The sequence below is a fragment of the Kryptolebias marmoratus genome, linkage group LG22, assembly GCF_001649575.2.
Source record: "Kryptolebias marmoratus isolate JLee-2015 linkage group LG22, ASM164957v2, whole genome shotgun sequence".
Lineage (NCBI taxonomy): Eukaryota > Metazoa > Chordata > Actinopteri > Cyprinodontiformes > Rivulidae > Kryptolebias > Kryptolebias marmoratus.
Window position 1 is genome coordinate 16,335,455 of NC_051451.1, and position 15,467 is coordinate 16,350,921.

The 15,467-nt window shown below is 42.5% G+C and overlaps 2 protein-coding genes across 2 annotated transcripts in view; one reads left to right on the forward strand and one right to left on the reverse strand.

Moving 5' to 3' along the window:
* cfap43 (cilia and flagella associated protein 43) overlaps positions 1-8,508 on the forward strand; it is a 13,018-nt gene extending 4,510 nt beyond the window's left edge. The window contains exons 17-38 of the mRNA XM_025008416.2: positions 323-476; positions 1,040-1,147; positions 1,611-1,688; positions 1,966-2,073; positions 2,151-2,255; positions 2,334-2,450; positions 2,947-3,132; positions 3,312-3,518; positions 3,688-3,774; positions 4,011-4,091; positions 4,754-4,882; positions 4,970-5,089; positions 5,186-5,293; positions 5,509-5,595; positions 5,679-5,767; positions 5,849-6,047; positions 6,196-6,308; positions 6,477-6,642; positions 6,802-6,972; positions 7,865-7,945; positions 8,057-8,210; positions 8,294-8,508. Of these exons, the coding sequence (XP_024864184.1) occupies positions 323-476; positions 1,040-1,147; positions 1,611-1,688; positions 1,966-2,073; positions 2,151-2,255; positions 2,334-2,450; positions 2,947-3,132; positions 3,312-3,518; positions 3,688-3,774; positions 4,011-4,091; positions 4,754-4,882; positions 4,970-5,089; positions 5,186-5,293; positions 5,509-5,595; positions 5,679-5,767; positions 5,849-6,047; positions 6,196-6,308; positions 6,477-6,642; positions 6,802-6,972; positions 7,865-7,945; positions 8,057-8,210; positions 8,294-8,469 (2,824 nt within the window). The 3' untranslated portion in view covers positions 8,470-8,508. The remainder of the gene's footprint in view (positions 1-322; positions 477-1,039; positions 1,148-1,610; positions 1,689-1,965; positions 2,074-2,150; positions 2,256-2,333; positions 2,451-2,946; positions 3,133-3,311; positions 3,519-3,687; positions 3,775-4,010; positions 4,092-4,753; positions 4,883-4,969; positions 5,090-5,185; positions 5,294-5,508; positions 5,596-5,678; positions 5,768-5,848; positions 6,048-6,195; positions 6,309-6,476; positions 6,643-6,801; positions 6,973-7,864; positions 7,946-8,056; positions 8,211-8,293) is intronic.
* On the reverse strand, positions 7,015-9,381 carry sfr1 (SWI5-dependent homologous recombination repair protein 1). The gene is made up of 3 exons (XM_017428103.3): positions 9,241-9,381; positions 8,842-9,138; positions 7,015-8,749 (listed from the first exon to the last, which is right to left on the reverse strand). The coding sequence occupies exons 1-3, from the start codon at positions 9,316-9,318 to the stop codon at positions 8,561-8,563; spliced, it is 564 nt and encodes a 187-aa protein (XP_017283592.1). The 5' UTR covers positions 9,319-9,381; the 3' UTR covers positions 7,015-8,560.
* Positions 9,382-15,467: the final 6,086 nt, after the last annotated feature.

Consider the following 15,467-nt stretch of genomic DNA (forward strand, 5'->3'; position numbering starts at 1 on the left):
CTCCTTTTACTCACGTTTAAAAACTGACACCCACACTGTTTTATCAGCCCGGGGACTGTTTCAGGGCTTGTTTTTCATCAATCATTTGTTGATTCTTTATGTCTCTCACCTTCTGATTGAACATCACGTCAATGTAAAAAGTATAGTTTATGACATTTTGTAAGTTTTATTCTTTGAGAAAACATAAAAAGTAAAATAAAACGGTTGAGTTTAACTGGCCACAACATATATAATGATAACATATTTTACTAAATCTGATGCACTGACATGTTCCAATACCTGAACTACTTTTACCGTACGTGTGTTTTTCCTCTCTGTTCAGAATTAAAGGCGTGCCTGATGAAAAGGTGAATAAAGCCACCCAGTACGGCCACGTTAGGGCTCAGGCCTTGAAGAAAGTTTTTGATAGCGAAAACCCCGTCCTCGTTAACATTCCTGTTTGGGACGAAGGCAGCAAAAAGCCAGAGGAAAGTGAGGTAACTCGTGCAGCTTTTTTTCTGTTTTTAAGCATCCAACAGTACGCTTCAAATGCTGAAAACTCTCTACGTGCGTTCATTCCACCTGCTAAATAATAATGTAATATTGTAAGAATTTCTTAACTGCCCCTCAGTGCAACTTTATACCATTTAAATCATGGCTTAAATCGTTTTCAGTGCATTTTCTTTTCCTTCTTTGGGCTTTTAATATTGCTGAATATATTACAAGAAATGCCCAACAGGACTACACATCTTTGGGATCATTTATGTACTTCTGTAGCTGTAGTTAAAGTTTTGTATTGCTCCAGTTGTTGTAGCTTTTTGTTGCATATGTTTTATTTGTTTATCTTTGAGTCTGAATGAGCAAATTGCTAAATACGCTTTATGCAGAACATCACATACATCCACAATGTCTAACTGCATGGCTCCTGATAAAGAATAAATGACCAAAATTAACTTGAAGTCATATTTTTCATTCATTCTTTTATTTCTCAGGGTTTTAATTAAAAAAAAAAGTCAAGCCAAATTCATTGGAGTCATACTGTGTTGTTGATGTTCTACAGGTCAGAGTTCAAACATCCATAGACATGACTGAAGAAGACGAGAGGATCCGCGGCTCGCCGCTTGCCCCGCGCTCAGACCTGACGTGGCTGGAAAACAAAGGAGAGGAAGTCAGTGCCGAGATGTAATATTTGTGGTGATGACAAGAGATTGAGTTGATGTTAAACATGTATAGATTTTTATCTCGTTTCTCAATTATGTTGTAGGAAAGTGCCACTTTCACCGGCGTTTGATTGTTGCTCCAGAGTCGTTTTTTGGCGCGCGGCCGCTTGATTTTATCATCACTCGCAGAATGAATAAAGTAAATAATGAGCGAGTTGTGCTCCGTCATGAAGATAGCAAATGAGAACTTGTAAAAACTTGCTGGTTCTTTTTCACCTCACAAAGTGTCTGCATCGAGATAAACTAAAATGAAATGTGCGGGAGGTCTTTGATGGATACACTCCTGACATCATGAGGTCAAAAAAGTGAAAAGGGCACTTTTAAACTCTGGTTGTGTGCAAAAAAAGTAAAATTTTCTTAGTGAAGTTTGGAAAACTGATGGAATTCTTCTGATTTTGTATCTTTTACCAGGTTGTAAAAGAAGACAATGAGCGTTATTCTGAGGAAAAGAAACATCTGAGGGAAACCGTCGCAGAGATACGAGACACCGTGAGGGAGTTTTACTTTTTATTTTTGGCATATTTACTTATTTTATTTTGACCAACTTTATCAGGAGAAAACGATTGCAGCAAACTAATTTGGCAGCAACTTTAACAACTTAAAATAAAAACTCTATCTGTTAATGTTTTGGACTTTTAGTAAGACTTCAGTCACAATACGCCGTGGAAACATTTGACTTTATTTTTTACGTCACGTATGTGTCCAAGTCTTCTGTTATTAAACACACAGGGAGGAGTGAAAGTGTTTATTTCCTTGGGTGTTTTAGATTCAGAAGATGCTTCGTGAAAACGACAGCCTTCCCGTAGAGCAGTTCAACCTAGACGTGGAGGAGCAGAGGAGGCTGGAGGACATGGTGGAGCTGGAGGCTGAAAGGGTACGGCAGCCACATCTAAAGACAGTCAGCCATAAATTGTGCCTCGGACTCATCCTTCCTGGCCTCACATCGTGCAGGTGAGAGCTGAAACCGAGCAGAACATTGCAGAGATGTGTTACCTCCAGGACGTCCTGAAGAGAGAGTGCTGGGACTCTTGGATGGTAAAAAGCAGGGCCATCATGGTAGGGCAGCTCAGAAACAAGTTCTAAATGAATCGTTTGTTTCTTTATCGGCCCGTAATCATTTGTCGCCGTTTGCAGGCTTTCCACTCTGAGCTGATCGTACAGAACTACCCTCTCAAGGAGCGAACGCGGAAAGAACTGGAGGACCTCCGCAGGGTTCAGAACACGAGGAGGATTGAAGAGGCCGCCTGCGCCGTAAGCAAGACCGCTGGTTTCAATTGAGATTGACGCAGCAGAAAGCAGAGCACGTGTAACGAGTTAGATATCCACGTTCTCTGTCGGGAATGCGAAACAGAAATGCAGGATGCATTTCTGCAGCGTTCTCTGAAGGGTGTGGCAGTGCAACTTCTGTTTTGTTTTTAAACATATAACTTTTTGACTTAAAATATATTTTATTCCCAAACTCTTCGAGTCAAAACAAGTTTACTGCAGGAAAATAATTTGATGGTTTGAATCACGGTCCTTCATCTGACCTTTTACCGCTGTAATGTTTCCAAATACTTGAAAACGCGCCAGTCCAGTAGTGTTGAAATTATTCAAGATTTATAGCCGTGAGGCTCGAAGTAAGTTGCTGCAGCGGTTTTCTACACTGCAGCACTCTCTGGTTGTGTTTCCAATCTTCTGGCCACAGATTCAACACTCACATTTGCTTCTGCTGTCTCGCTATGCTCCCCCCACCTTTAACCTGCAGCTGAGCGGCGCAGAGAAAGGTTCCAGCGCCGAGGAGCAAAAACAGGACGAGGAAGGCCACGAGGCGGAGGGCGCTGCGCTGACAGGAAGCTTCTCCGCTCAGTTGGGATGTTCGAACCCTTACGTCTACGACCAGTTCAGCTTGCAAACCATAGAACAGAGGGTTAATCAGACGATTCTGCTGCAGGTGGGAACATGCTGAATTTCGGCAAAACAGTGAATATTATCCCTTTAGATCCAGCAGCACTCAAAACACACTTAAAAAAAACATGGAGTCATTTAAACTACATGCAGACTCTGTTATTCATAATTCTTGTCATCCAGCTCTTAATTATTATTGACTCCTCCACTCATCTCCAAACGCAGGATGTGATTTATGGCATCAAGATGGCGTTCAACGCAGAGTTCGAAGCCCAGCACAGGCAGAAGGTGCAGGAGCTCAAACGTGTGGGGGCCCGGAACAAACGGATCAGGGAGATCATGCAGGAGCTGGACACCAACCAGGAGCTGTGGGAGCCCGGGCTGACCGACAGCGAGTGGCCAGAAAGGCTGGTCACCGTGGACGACTCGGAGGTTACTGTCCACAAATTGTCCCAGGCAGTGGATACAGTTCACAGAAAGTCCAACAAACAAAGCCTGTGTACATATTGAGCTACTTTGTGGTCGGTTTGTTTGTTTTGATTCTGACTTTGGAGCTAATTTGTGATTATCTTCATGTGATATTGCCTTTGACCCACTTCAGATTAAAGCAGAAAAATACCTCACCCCCGAGCAGAAGGAGGAGGAGGAGAGGAAGAGGCTGAAGGAGGAAGCTTATCTGACAGCTCAAGTACTCCGTTTATTTTTAATCAACATTTATGAATCCGTCAAATCCTTTCATAGGAAGTTTGCACATTTAAATATAATTCTTAATGACAGACAGCGAAAGCACGTTTCTTTTTCCATTTTAACAAACAGCAACTAAAATCATAAACTTGTGTTTTTATATCTTGTATGCAACAAGTCATGAGGAAAAGCAGGACAGTTGTGTCGTGCTGATGGTTTATTTTTGTCCTTTGGTTTTAGGGGGATGACAACAAAGAAAGAGCTCTGGACAACATGATGGACGGCGTGCTTGAAGTGAAAAAAGTGGACATTTTAAAGATGGTGAAAATGAAAACATTCTGTTCACATTCCAACATATAAATACAATAAAAATAGGATAGCATTTTTGTTTTATCCAAAAAAAATCCTTTAAAAAAACATTTTTACATGAGTTTGATTAATACATTTAGAGTCTTTTTATTTGATCAGTTATTGTAAATTTAGATCCTAAAGCCAGATGAATATTCATAAATAAGCTGCTGGATATTTGACTTCAATTTGTCTAAAAAACAATTTATTGAATCTGGAGGATGTCAGCTGTCAAACACCATTTTGATCACTGATCAGATGGACTTTCTTTAGTGGACGATTGTACAAATGTTAGTCAAATCAAAGATATTGTTATTATTTCTTTATTTATTAAAAAACTAAATCTGTTTTTGATTTGGATTTGACTTAAACTCAAGTTAAAACACAGTTTAGGACTGAAATCTATAGTTTATCAATTGATGATAATTTGACCTGTTATATGTTGAAAACTCAACACACGAATCAGCAATAATTTCCTTTTATTTCCACTTATTTTCAAACCTCACTCCAGCAATAACAAACCACTTGTAACACATTAGTTATTTCTTTAGACTGATGGTTTATTTTTTTGTGACTTAAAGTCTTTCTCCGCAGTCTCAGCTGAGCGTGTCGTTTTTTTTGACTTGACTCCGCAGGAAATCCCTCCGCCTGAGTTTGTTTTGACCAAACCTCACGTCCACTGGGGTGAGGAGGAGAAAAAAGTCTACAAAGAATACGAAAAGAAAACTAAAGACCTGAACGAGGAGAAGGACAAATACAAAAGGGTACTGCCGCTGACGCAGGTCATTTCTTTTCCTAGGTGTTTGTCGTTAGCTTTGGTATAAACCGGCTGTTAACTCGGGGTTTTGCAGGCTTTGGAAACTGAAATAAAAAAGCTGCAGGAATCCAGCAAAGAAGCGACCGAAAAGTTTGACAAAACGCTGACGAGGCTGCTGGAGAAGAAAGTAGAGTGTACAGCAGCTATTTACCTGGTGAGCCTGTGGATGAGTGCACATAGAAACAAGCTGCACGCGTGGCTTTGTCATGATTAAAACCTTGTTTTTTTTGTGTGTGTGCGTGTGTTACAGGAAGAGCTAAAGATTATCTACCTCGCTGACTCAGTGCTCACTGAGGAGGAGATGAGAAACGTCGAGCTGGAGCTCAAGCTCAAACTTGAAAAGCTGCTGGCACGCGAGGTCAGAATTTTTTTTTTTTCCCCCTAATTTATGGCTTGCCAACTTTCGAACCAGTTGGCGAAAAACGGCAGGGTTTCGCGTGATCTCTGCTGCCTCGCTGCTCAGGCATGTTTTTCCATAAGCGTGCGCATCAGGAGCATCTGTCACTCTGACCGGCGCGTCTCATTTCCAGCTCTGCTAACATCTTTGCACCCTGACCTGCATTTATCTGACAGGGAGAGATCAGGGAGGAGATGGTGAGACGAGAGCACGAGGTAGAACTGTTTCAGAAGGCGTATGAGAACCTCGTAGCTGAAGACAAAGTAAGCCGGCTGATGATAATCCTGAAAACACCACAGGTTTAAGTGACAGTGGATGTTATTTAAGAGTACCAACGTCTCCAAAGGTTCTTGACAAAGACTTCAGGAGGGAGTTTTCAGACGTGCCGAACCAAATCGCCGATCAGCTTTACAAACTGTTCAAACGTAGACCCAGGTTCGTTTCACTTTCAGAGCATCTTCTGCCCCCCGACGCGTGTCCTTGTAGGCGTCTCAGTCTGACTGTTTCCTGCCTCAGAGTTCAAAAGGTGAGGGCCCAGACGGAAAACACCTCGAGCGCGCTCAGAGAGCATCGCCCGCACGGCTCCCTGGTTCCTGACGCGCTCAGAGGCATGGAGGAGCTGGATTCTCCAAAGAACATGCCGGAGGGTTTAAGCCAGTCCGTCTGGGAGCGATTTTGCATTGTGCGCAAGGAAAAACTGAAGAGCGAACAACAGGTGAAACACAGATCCTTCTTATTGCAGCAGTCGACCACGGCGCTTTAAAGGTCGCCGGTCCAGCTTTTCAAACTCATACAGAAAACTTGCAGTGTCTGTTTTCATTTCATGCTGTGCGTTTGCACGCTCTGGGGCTTGTCGTTCGCAGGTCCAACTGAAAGCCTCGACTCTCGCTGAGATGCAGGCCTTCCTGCAGAGAAGGAAAGGCGAAGCAAACGCTGCCCAGCAGGAAAGCAGAAGTTGTTCCGAGGCACTTAAGAGGTACGGCTGATTTCGTTCCACTTCACTAGAAACCAAAAGCTGACAAACTAGCACTCGACTCGGAGAGAGATTCCTTCCCAAAATCTGCGCTCCGTGACACAAAACGCAACCGTTTGTTTTGGCGTCGCATAAACAGCAACGCTCCCTCTGCTCTTTTGCCGCCTGCAGTCTGCATAAAAGGAGGAACGATCACCTGATAAATGTCAAGGTCCAGGTGGTGCTGAAGCAGGGACAGGTGGAGGCGTTACCTGCCGACCTGACGGCTGACACCACCGGCACCGACTTCCTTCTTTGCCACAAAAGCATGGTGGACAACCTCAGAGGGAAAATCAGGGTCAGCCTGGACCACCGGACACTTAAAGACAAAAACAAACAGAAATTATTATCCCCTCATACACTACGAAATGATTTATTTATCTTTTGTGTAAAACTGCGCCAGTCGTTCATCGAACTCAGACACTGATAGTCTCATAATCTCTGCTTGTCTTGTCAGAGTCTGGTAGAGCAGAAGATAGCCTTCATGGAGAAGTGCAAAGACGCCCATAAACAAATCGTGCAGCTGGAGTGGGAGCACAGGGTGCTGAAGAACAAGATCCAAGACCTCAAAGACAAGGAGAAGGACATCAAGATGCTGCGACTCTCCAAGCAGCAACAGGATATGAAAGTAATTCGGTTTCTGAACATTAGAACTCTTTTCAGGTAGCTCCGTCTCTATGTACACATGTTTACCGGATATATACGCATTTTTGTATTATGGGTCAAGTTTTCAGAAGGTTCAGTCAGGTTGGAACAACACAAACTCTCTGCATTTAGGCTGAAATGTTAATCCGGTTAGCAAGACTCCTCCCGTCTGCGATTTCCAGGCAGGTATTTTGGCTTTTGGCAGCGGCGGATGTTTTGCGAGCAGAAAATTGGTACCATCTCCCAGCGCAGATGGATCAACTTTTTACAGAATCGCTCACGCCCTTTTCTCTCACCCCTTTCTTTTTTTTTTCTTTCCCCCCTCAAAAAACAAACCCAAAACGCAGATCCAAGTAAAAAAAAAAAACATTTATTTTTCTTTGTTGATTCTGTTCTAAAACCTTTGTTGAGTCTTGTTTATGTACTGGCTGCAAATCAAAGGCAGGAACAGGCAGTTTAATTAAATCCATCTGACAGAGTGTTATATTGCTCAACAATTTAGCCCTTGTTAATAAAGAGTCTAAAATGTAATGAAAACAGATCAGCTGAGTCATCTGTTGTATTTGAAAACAAACTAAGGAGCATGTGTTTTGAGACTGTAATGCCAGTTTCCTTTGGCAAAAGGTGGCTTCTGATTTCCTGACATTGTTAAACCATGTGAGAGGAAAGTTTGAAATATAAATAAGTCCACCCTCGGGGATCCCGGGCGCTTCCTGATGAAGAGTTTGAACACAATTATTGGGAGTTTTTCCATCAAAAGATACAGAGCAGTAGCTTGACACAAAAGCAGAACCTTACCGGAGCGCCTTTATCCGGTTTCCGGTTCTTTTTTTTGTTTTGTTTTTTAATACGAGCCAATTTGTTTTCTTTTACAGTACTGCAGTAAGGACGAACAAGCCCATCGCATGGCTGAGAAAATCTCCAGTTTAGAAAAAAGCATAACTTTGATGAAAAAAGTAAGAGAGAAAGAGAGAGAGAGAGAGAGAGAGAGAAAAAAAATGGACTTCATCACTTTGCTCTGCATTGTTTACCATTAATGCTTTAATGTAATAATCCACCATTTTCAGATTCATCAGCAGAAGGTTCAGCAGTGCAAGAAAAGGATTGCCCAGATTAAGCAGCAGGCAGCGAAGAAAACAAGGAGCAATGCCAGTTTAGAGCAGCAGCTTCCCGACCTGCAGGTGACCGTAGCAGAGCTGACGAACATCTGCGGCCTGGCAGGTAATAAGAACGGGCCTTTCAGCTACAACGGGGCGCCTTTCATTCCTGCTCTGACCCACAACGCGGCTCTTTTGTTGCTTCAGCTACTGAGGAGAACGTGGCAGCCAAAAGAGAAGAGCGCTACCAGGAGATCCTTCAGCGGAGGAAGTGGAAGGAGACGGCCATGTCTCAGGCGGAGGACCTGGTCCTCCTCAGGGAGGAAGTAGAGCGTTTGAGGAGGAGGAATTTCATCTCCCTTGATGAGCTGGAGCACTACTAACTGAAGCTCCACAGCAGACTGTCAGAACACGGAACGCGCGTCTGCTGCGAGCGAGAACCAATAAAAGCGAAGTGTCACGTGTGGCCTAACGTTATGTAGTGAAGTCCTCCTCGGAGCGGTCAAAGTGCAGGATGCCGTCGTCCAGGCCGAAGAGGTCGATGAGCTCGGACAGGTCTGCCTTCCGTCCATCGACGGGGACACCTGACTGGAGCTCGGACAGCACGGCCTGGGCACAGCCGCGCCACTTGTCGATCAAGGTTTGGAGCTGGGTTAAGTCATTCTAACAGGAAGAAAACAAGCAAATGATATGAAATCACAGGTTTCAATTTCAAATAAAAAAAACTCATTAAAAGGTCAGTTTACAGCTGATACCTTGCTTCTGTACATTTTCACCATCTTGAGTCTGCGCAGAGTCTCTGTTTTTGACTTGATCTCCATCCTGAGTTGCTGTGCCAAGTCCTCTGAGGTGACACGTGTCGGCTCGGGAACAGGTCCAGGCTCTTCTTTAGGAGGAACACACTGCACGGAGGCTGAAACCTGCTGGCCACCTTCCTCCTCGTCGTCATCATCATCATCATCCACACAGAGGCGTTTGGCCACGGACAGAGGCGAGATGAAGGAGCGCCTGCTCCTCTTCAGCCTCTCCCTCAGCGAGGCGCTCAGCTGCGGCTGCGGGATGACAGAAACACGGAAAAAGTCTGCAGTCTGTAGTTTTCAGGTCATATTAGCGAAGTTTCAGGTACTGTTACACAGAAAGAAAACAACACTCACCTTTTCCTCTTTAAACTCAGAGGGGCTTGACTCGACTGAATGACAAGACGCAGATTTTACCTTGGGAGTGACCTCCATTTGTCAAACTGACTCAGGTTCGTGTAAATTTAGTTTTATTAACTCGTGTAAACCAGTTTTAGCCCCGGCTCCGACATAACTTTTCTGTTTTTCCGTATTTCCGCGGCGCAGAGCCTCCTGCGTACCTGATTGGTCAGAATTCGATTACGTTTGGCCGAAGAGCATCATGGGAGTTGTAGTGTTTTTTTTTAAAACTAAAAATCGGTTTAAAACAGAATCGCTTTGTAAAAAACGATGTTTTTACCGTATTTCTCAAACATACATGACACCAACACGTCTAAATCACCTCACACTTCTAGTTTGCATAAATGTCTGCTTGTTTATTGGCTTTCTTTAGGACTTGATTGAATAGAAGAAAGTTTTCTGAACTTATATGACATACAAAGTAAAAGAGCAAGAATTGATGACAAATTGGGCTGAGATTAATGTTTCTATGAAATGAAAGGAAGAAAAAATAAAATTTACATAATGTTTTTTTCTATGCTTTATTTTTAGGATACTGATTCAAGTGAACAAATATTTACTTACTTTTAATTGCGATGAATATTCTCATTACAAACAAGGAAATCTTGTAATGAGATTCTTTATTTTTTATGTAAAAAATAACTGGAAAGCTGCCATACATATATATTGTAGTTAAAAAATTTTATGGGGTTAAAGTAAAAAATTATATCAGATGTTTCATTAACAAAACATCTAAACCTTGAACAAAAAAAAATACAATTAACAGAGCTTTGTCTATCATGGGAATTACTTTTATTTTATTATTATTATTTGCTTAGATGTCACCATCTGTATATTATAACATGAATTATAATCAGCTTCTACAAAATGTGTTTTTCTTAATGTAAGTGATCAACTTTAATGACGTTTTTGGTGATTTCACCGGAAGTACTACCATGAAAATGTATGTTTTTACATAAAAATCAGAGCAAACACCACAGGTCCAACAACTTTCTTTATTCTCATGTAACCAGATCCGACTATGGTTATCGAGAAATCCGAGCAGAGTGGGATGAAGAAAGTTTTGCACTCAAGCAGATCACAAAGTAAAAGTGGTTTCCATGCGCCCGTGGACGTGTCTGGTACTTGTTGGCCTTTTAGGGTTGAGTCACACTGTGATTCACCTCTTCTCTTTAACTGAATCATCTCCTTTATGGGATATATTTATATCTCATAAAGTCATTTAGGATCATTTCCACGGCTGTGTACGATAATTCACTGTGTGTGTGTGTGTCTCTGTGGCCACGAGGAGTGTGAAAAAGTAAAACGCGAGGCTGTCTGGACTTGATCACCAGAACTTGGCAGTGCGGTGCGACACACACACCCGAGGGAGACGGGGATTTTTTACATTTTCTACGGATGAATCTTTCAGGGCTGAGGGGTTGAGGGTAATCATGATGTGTTACCCAGGAGACCGCTTGCCGATCTTTTTTTATACCATCAAGTTGACATAAAACACTTTGCCTGCTTCCCAGTGATAAACATGAACTAACTGCTGGAGGTTTATAGATTCTAGAGGCTGTAATGCCGCTAAATCTTTCACCAGATACACGATCTGCCACTTATAAGAACAAAGCTGTGTCATGTCTGCGTGAGCTATAAATCCTCTGTAATAAACTTATAGCTGTAAGATGTTTGCGCTTAAGTTGAAGTGAAACACCGGGAGATTCACTTTCTGTGCTTCCGTTTTCCAGTGGAAGAAATATGACTGTCTTCAGGTTTTTGGTGCGTTGTGTTTGGGGTTAGTGAGACGTTTTGATTTTCAGTCATTATCTGCTTTAGATCTCCCCCCTTTATTTAATGCGTCGTGACTCATCCGTTAGCGCGTCCCTGTCCTCCAGGTTTATGTAAACAGCACAAAGATCTGGAGTTTGGCACAAGTGGCAGCAACAACTTAATGATACAGCGACTGCTTTGGGTGATTAGGGTTTTTCAGCAGTGTGTGTTTTAAAACAAATCGTCCGCTGCGAGAGAGAGAGAGAAAAAAAAGAGGATGTAAAAGACGGACTTAAAAATAAATTGGTTTCCAAATAGCAGTTTGACATTTAGCCCTAATGACTTCTGTTCCAACTGGGTGATTCCTGTTACTGTGCAGATTTATTTATTTTTTTAAAAACAAACCTCTAATGGCCACAGAGTTAAGTTGTCATGTTGATCGCACACATTCACTCATTAAAATGATTTAAAATATAAGTAATCTTTTCATTCAGGAAAACGAATGATACGATTAAACAGAAGGGCTGCTTTTTTGCCAAAGAGTGCCAGTGCACAAGCGTTGAAGGAAAACAAGGAAACGGATTATCAAAACATGCTGCACGATCTGGAATAGTTCTGGTCGAGGTGCATCGTGCAATGTAAGAGAAAATTGGCAAAAAAAAAAAACTGCATGACAAGAAACAATGGGGATTAATGGGGTTTTGGCGCGACAGAAGAGAAAACTCATCCCACTTTAAAACTTGTTTACATTTCAGGCAGACTTCTCAGCAGGAGCATCATTCAAAGTTTGAACAGATCCGTTGACATGTTGGACTTGACTTGTCTGAACTGGCACTTTTTGTATCTTTTACAGCTCTTACACAACCACAGATTCAATTTGATGATTTTTGGAGACTTTTCCATGAAATGTTCACCTGACAGCTGATGATGGCTCACGGTCTGACTTTTGAATTGTCTAGAAATGGAAAAAAAACCTCTTGCATATAAACTTTGGTATATATACAAATTAGACATCAAAACGTAGGTATTTTTGTCCTCTTTCACCCAGCGAGTCTCTCGCTGCTACGGGACCTACGGTTTCCTCTCAAATCCCCCAACAACACAAAGAGCGCAGAGGGAAACATCCCCATTAGATATATTTTAGCTCAGAATATTCTCCTCCAAACTGGATGCAAAGGGTCTTTTTTTAAAGTGTCATATCTCCAAAATAAAACTCGGTAGAAACAAACAAAAAAAAAAGTTACGCGTACGATCCCATCAATGTCTCCTGACACTCACGGTTTGAGAATTTCTAAGATTTGACTTGCAGCTTCTACACAGCGACCGCACATTTCTGTTTCTGTGTGCTGTCAGGGAGTGAGAGACACAGATGTGTGGTTCCCATGGTAACCACAATGACCCCTCCCTCACCCCCAGTAGAAGTGTTAACATTTATTTTTAATCATTGCACTCCTTATACAGCTTATACATCTAAACATAGGCTTTTTTTTTATTATCTCAGTTTAGATTCTTACAGCTCTGTTGAAGTTTTGGCAGCAGCTACAGTTTCTGTCAGCCTAATGATTTAAAAGCCAAGTTAAAAATCAGACAAGAGGCCATAAAAACAGCCCCGATGGCGAAAATGTCACAGTTTAACAGCTGGAATTGGAGAAATTTCCAAATTATTCTTGTTGGAAAATGAATAAGAACTAAGACCAGCCTCTGATTGTTTGTTTCGCCTCAAGACAAAAAAGAAAACTGATGACAAGGTGTAAATATATAAATATATATATATATTATTTCCAGAATGTGGCCGCCCTTTCTCAGCACCAAGTATCCACAGAAATGCCCGTCTGGGATGTTTTTATTGTACCAGAGAGGTTTCCGTGCTTGATCTGGAAAAAGAAGACGGAGCAAAGTTTTATCTCCCTGAATCTGTGCCAGGCTCTGGGTTTAAGGGCACATTCCTTCTCCATTTTTATTTATTTATTTTTTATTTATCCCCCCCACTGCCGAGGGTGGAGGCGGAGTGGCAGCGCTTTTGTCCGACCGTGTGTGGGTTGGGTTTGTCTGCACCGTTAGCAACAAATATTTCCTGAACCGCTGAATGGGTTTTAATAAAACATCCACAGCTGATTACCTCCTGGAGTCAACCCAATTGGAGACAGCTGCCCCACCTTAGGAACACAACAGAGATGATAACACAGACAGTTTTTTTTTTTTTTTACAAAGATTGAGCTAAAACTTTGGTGTCAGCAGAGACAGACTCTGAGCCCTAAACTTTAACATTAACTGTGTCTGTCTGTTAGCAAAATATATCCTGAACCACCTGCTGGATTTTACTGAAAGTTTCAGGAAATAGTCCCTGGATATAGCTCTACACCTGATTAACTTTAGGTGCCAACCTAATTCAAGATGGCTGCTACAGCTAACTGATCTTAGAAAACACAAAAATGGCTCTAATTCAGTCAGTTTTACAGATATTGTGTTTTTTTTTTTCAGGTTTTACCCGAGAGTCATTCACAACATAAACTGCAAGTGCTATTCATTGTGCAATACTTTTACTTAAAAGTTTAACATTAACTGTTAAAGGAGAACGTTTTTGTCTGTTAACGTAATATCTTATAAACCACTGAACGGATTTTAATGAAACTTTTGGAGAGTAGTCATACGTCACACATTTCCAATTGATTAACTTTTAAAGTCTATTCAAATGAAGATGGCTGCCACAGCTAACTGACATTAGGCAACACAAAAATGGCTACAACTCAGTCGGTTTAGCAGACACGGAGGTCAAATTTGGTGTGGTAGTAGCTGAGACTCTTCCACAACGGGTACTCTGAGCGTGGCGTCGTGTGATGTGACAGGAGATGGCGCCGAACGTTATTTTCAAGCTCAACAAAAGATCTTCCTAATCTAAAACTCTGGCATGAAGGGTAAAGGGCGACGGACGTTCCTCCGAGGAATGCTGGGCCTGTAATTGGAAAACTGCTTTCTGTTTTGTTTTTCCAACTCAAAACAGGCGACTTCAGCCCAGATTTGACAACTAGTCGCCATTTTTGCCCATCATGACGGACACAGAGCCAGAGTGTTAATGTGGTTTCCTCGAACAGAGAGCTTCTTCATGGGGTCACGTTATCTCGAGCGACGGAAAAAAGGCTGAACTCATGGCTGGGAGCAGCTGCCCTGGTGTTCTGCAGAAATAACGAGGCCTTATCTGAGGAACCCGGGACGGGGAGGATGTGTACGGAAAGGGCTGCGAGAACCCGTGTCAGTTCCTATTTTTATTTAAACTGTTCTGTTAAAGCTCACTCCTCCTCCGCCATGCTCTGCTCCAAGGTGGGGTGGGGTGGGGGCCGTTTGTTTTCCATCCTCTGAGCAGATTGGAGTCAGCACATCGGCTGTGAGTCACACCGGGGCGGGTGGATGTCTCCGCTGGGTGTGGCTGGTGGGCGAGGGAACCTGCGGCTGCCAGCGGAAGAAGAAAGCATCTAATTTCTCTCTGACTGCATAAATGTAAATAAGCAGATTGGGGAGATGTTTTTTTTTTTTGGTGATTATAGAGTAAAAAGCAGCCTCTCATTAGGGAGTGTGCATGTGGGGGAAAGCAGCTCTTACTGCAGCTGCTCAGGAATATTATAATTATCTTATGAAAGCATAAAATATAGAAGCAAACAAACAAAAAAACAACAAAAACTGATCCTGAAACAGCTGCAAAGCACAATTTCTGTCAGGCAACCTTACCAAGGCTTTTTACTCTGTGTGTGTGTGTGTGTGTGTGTTTGTTAGCAAAATATCTCCTAAACCACTGGGCAGATTTGAACGAGACTCGGGGAACGCAACCACTGGATTCGCATCTGCAGCCGATTTACTTCCAGAGTCAGTCCAGCTCAAGATGGCTGCCGCGGCCAGTCGACGAAAACGCCAGATGGGTCAGTTCCACAGGCGTGGAGCTGAAACCGGACGCGGTGGTCGCCGAGATTCATTCCCAGCACACCTGGCGATGTCAAATGTTTTTTTTTTTCTTTTTTTTTTTTGCCAAAATGGCCGCAGCTTCATCGTTTTCTCAGCCTGAAGCTGCGGCGGGCGATATGCATTCCCTCGGTGAACTGCTAGGCCTTTAATTCGAGCCATGTTGCGAGATGTTCAGCACGCTGGTTGGATTCTGTAGCTTATAGATCAAAGCTGAGGTTTCTTTTTTTTTTTTTTTTCCTCCTCCTTCTTCCAATCATGAGCTCCAGATGTGTTCCAGCTGCGGAGGGATGGATTTACTGCACCCTGCAGATCAGCAAAACAAAACAAAACAAAAAAACCTAAAGCGGGGAAAGGTAAAGGAAAAGGAAAGTAGTTTTTTTTTTGTTTTCTTTTGACCTCCCTCTTTCTTCTGAAACATTCTGGGGAGTAAAACAGCAGCAGCAGCAGCAGCGAGAGGAGGAGTTTCTCACTTTTCT

Bases quoted from the DNA above. Each gene is read 5' to 3' on its own strand.
- sfr1 (XM_017428103.3), bottom strand. From the start codon at position 9,318: ATGGAGGTCACTCCCAAGGTAAAATCTGCGTCTTGTCATTCAGTCGAG. The intron at 9,139-9,240 runs GTGAGTGTTGTT...GTCATCCCGCAG, and splicing joins CTGAGTTTAAAGAGGAAAAG to CCGCAGCTGAGCGCCTCGCT. The intron at 8,750-8,841 runs GTATCAGCTGTA...TCTTCCTGTTAG, and splicing joins TGAAAATGTACAGAAGCAAG to AATGACTTAACCCAGCTCCA.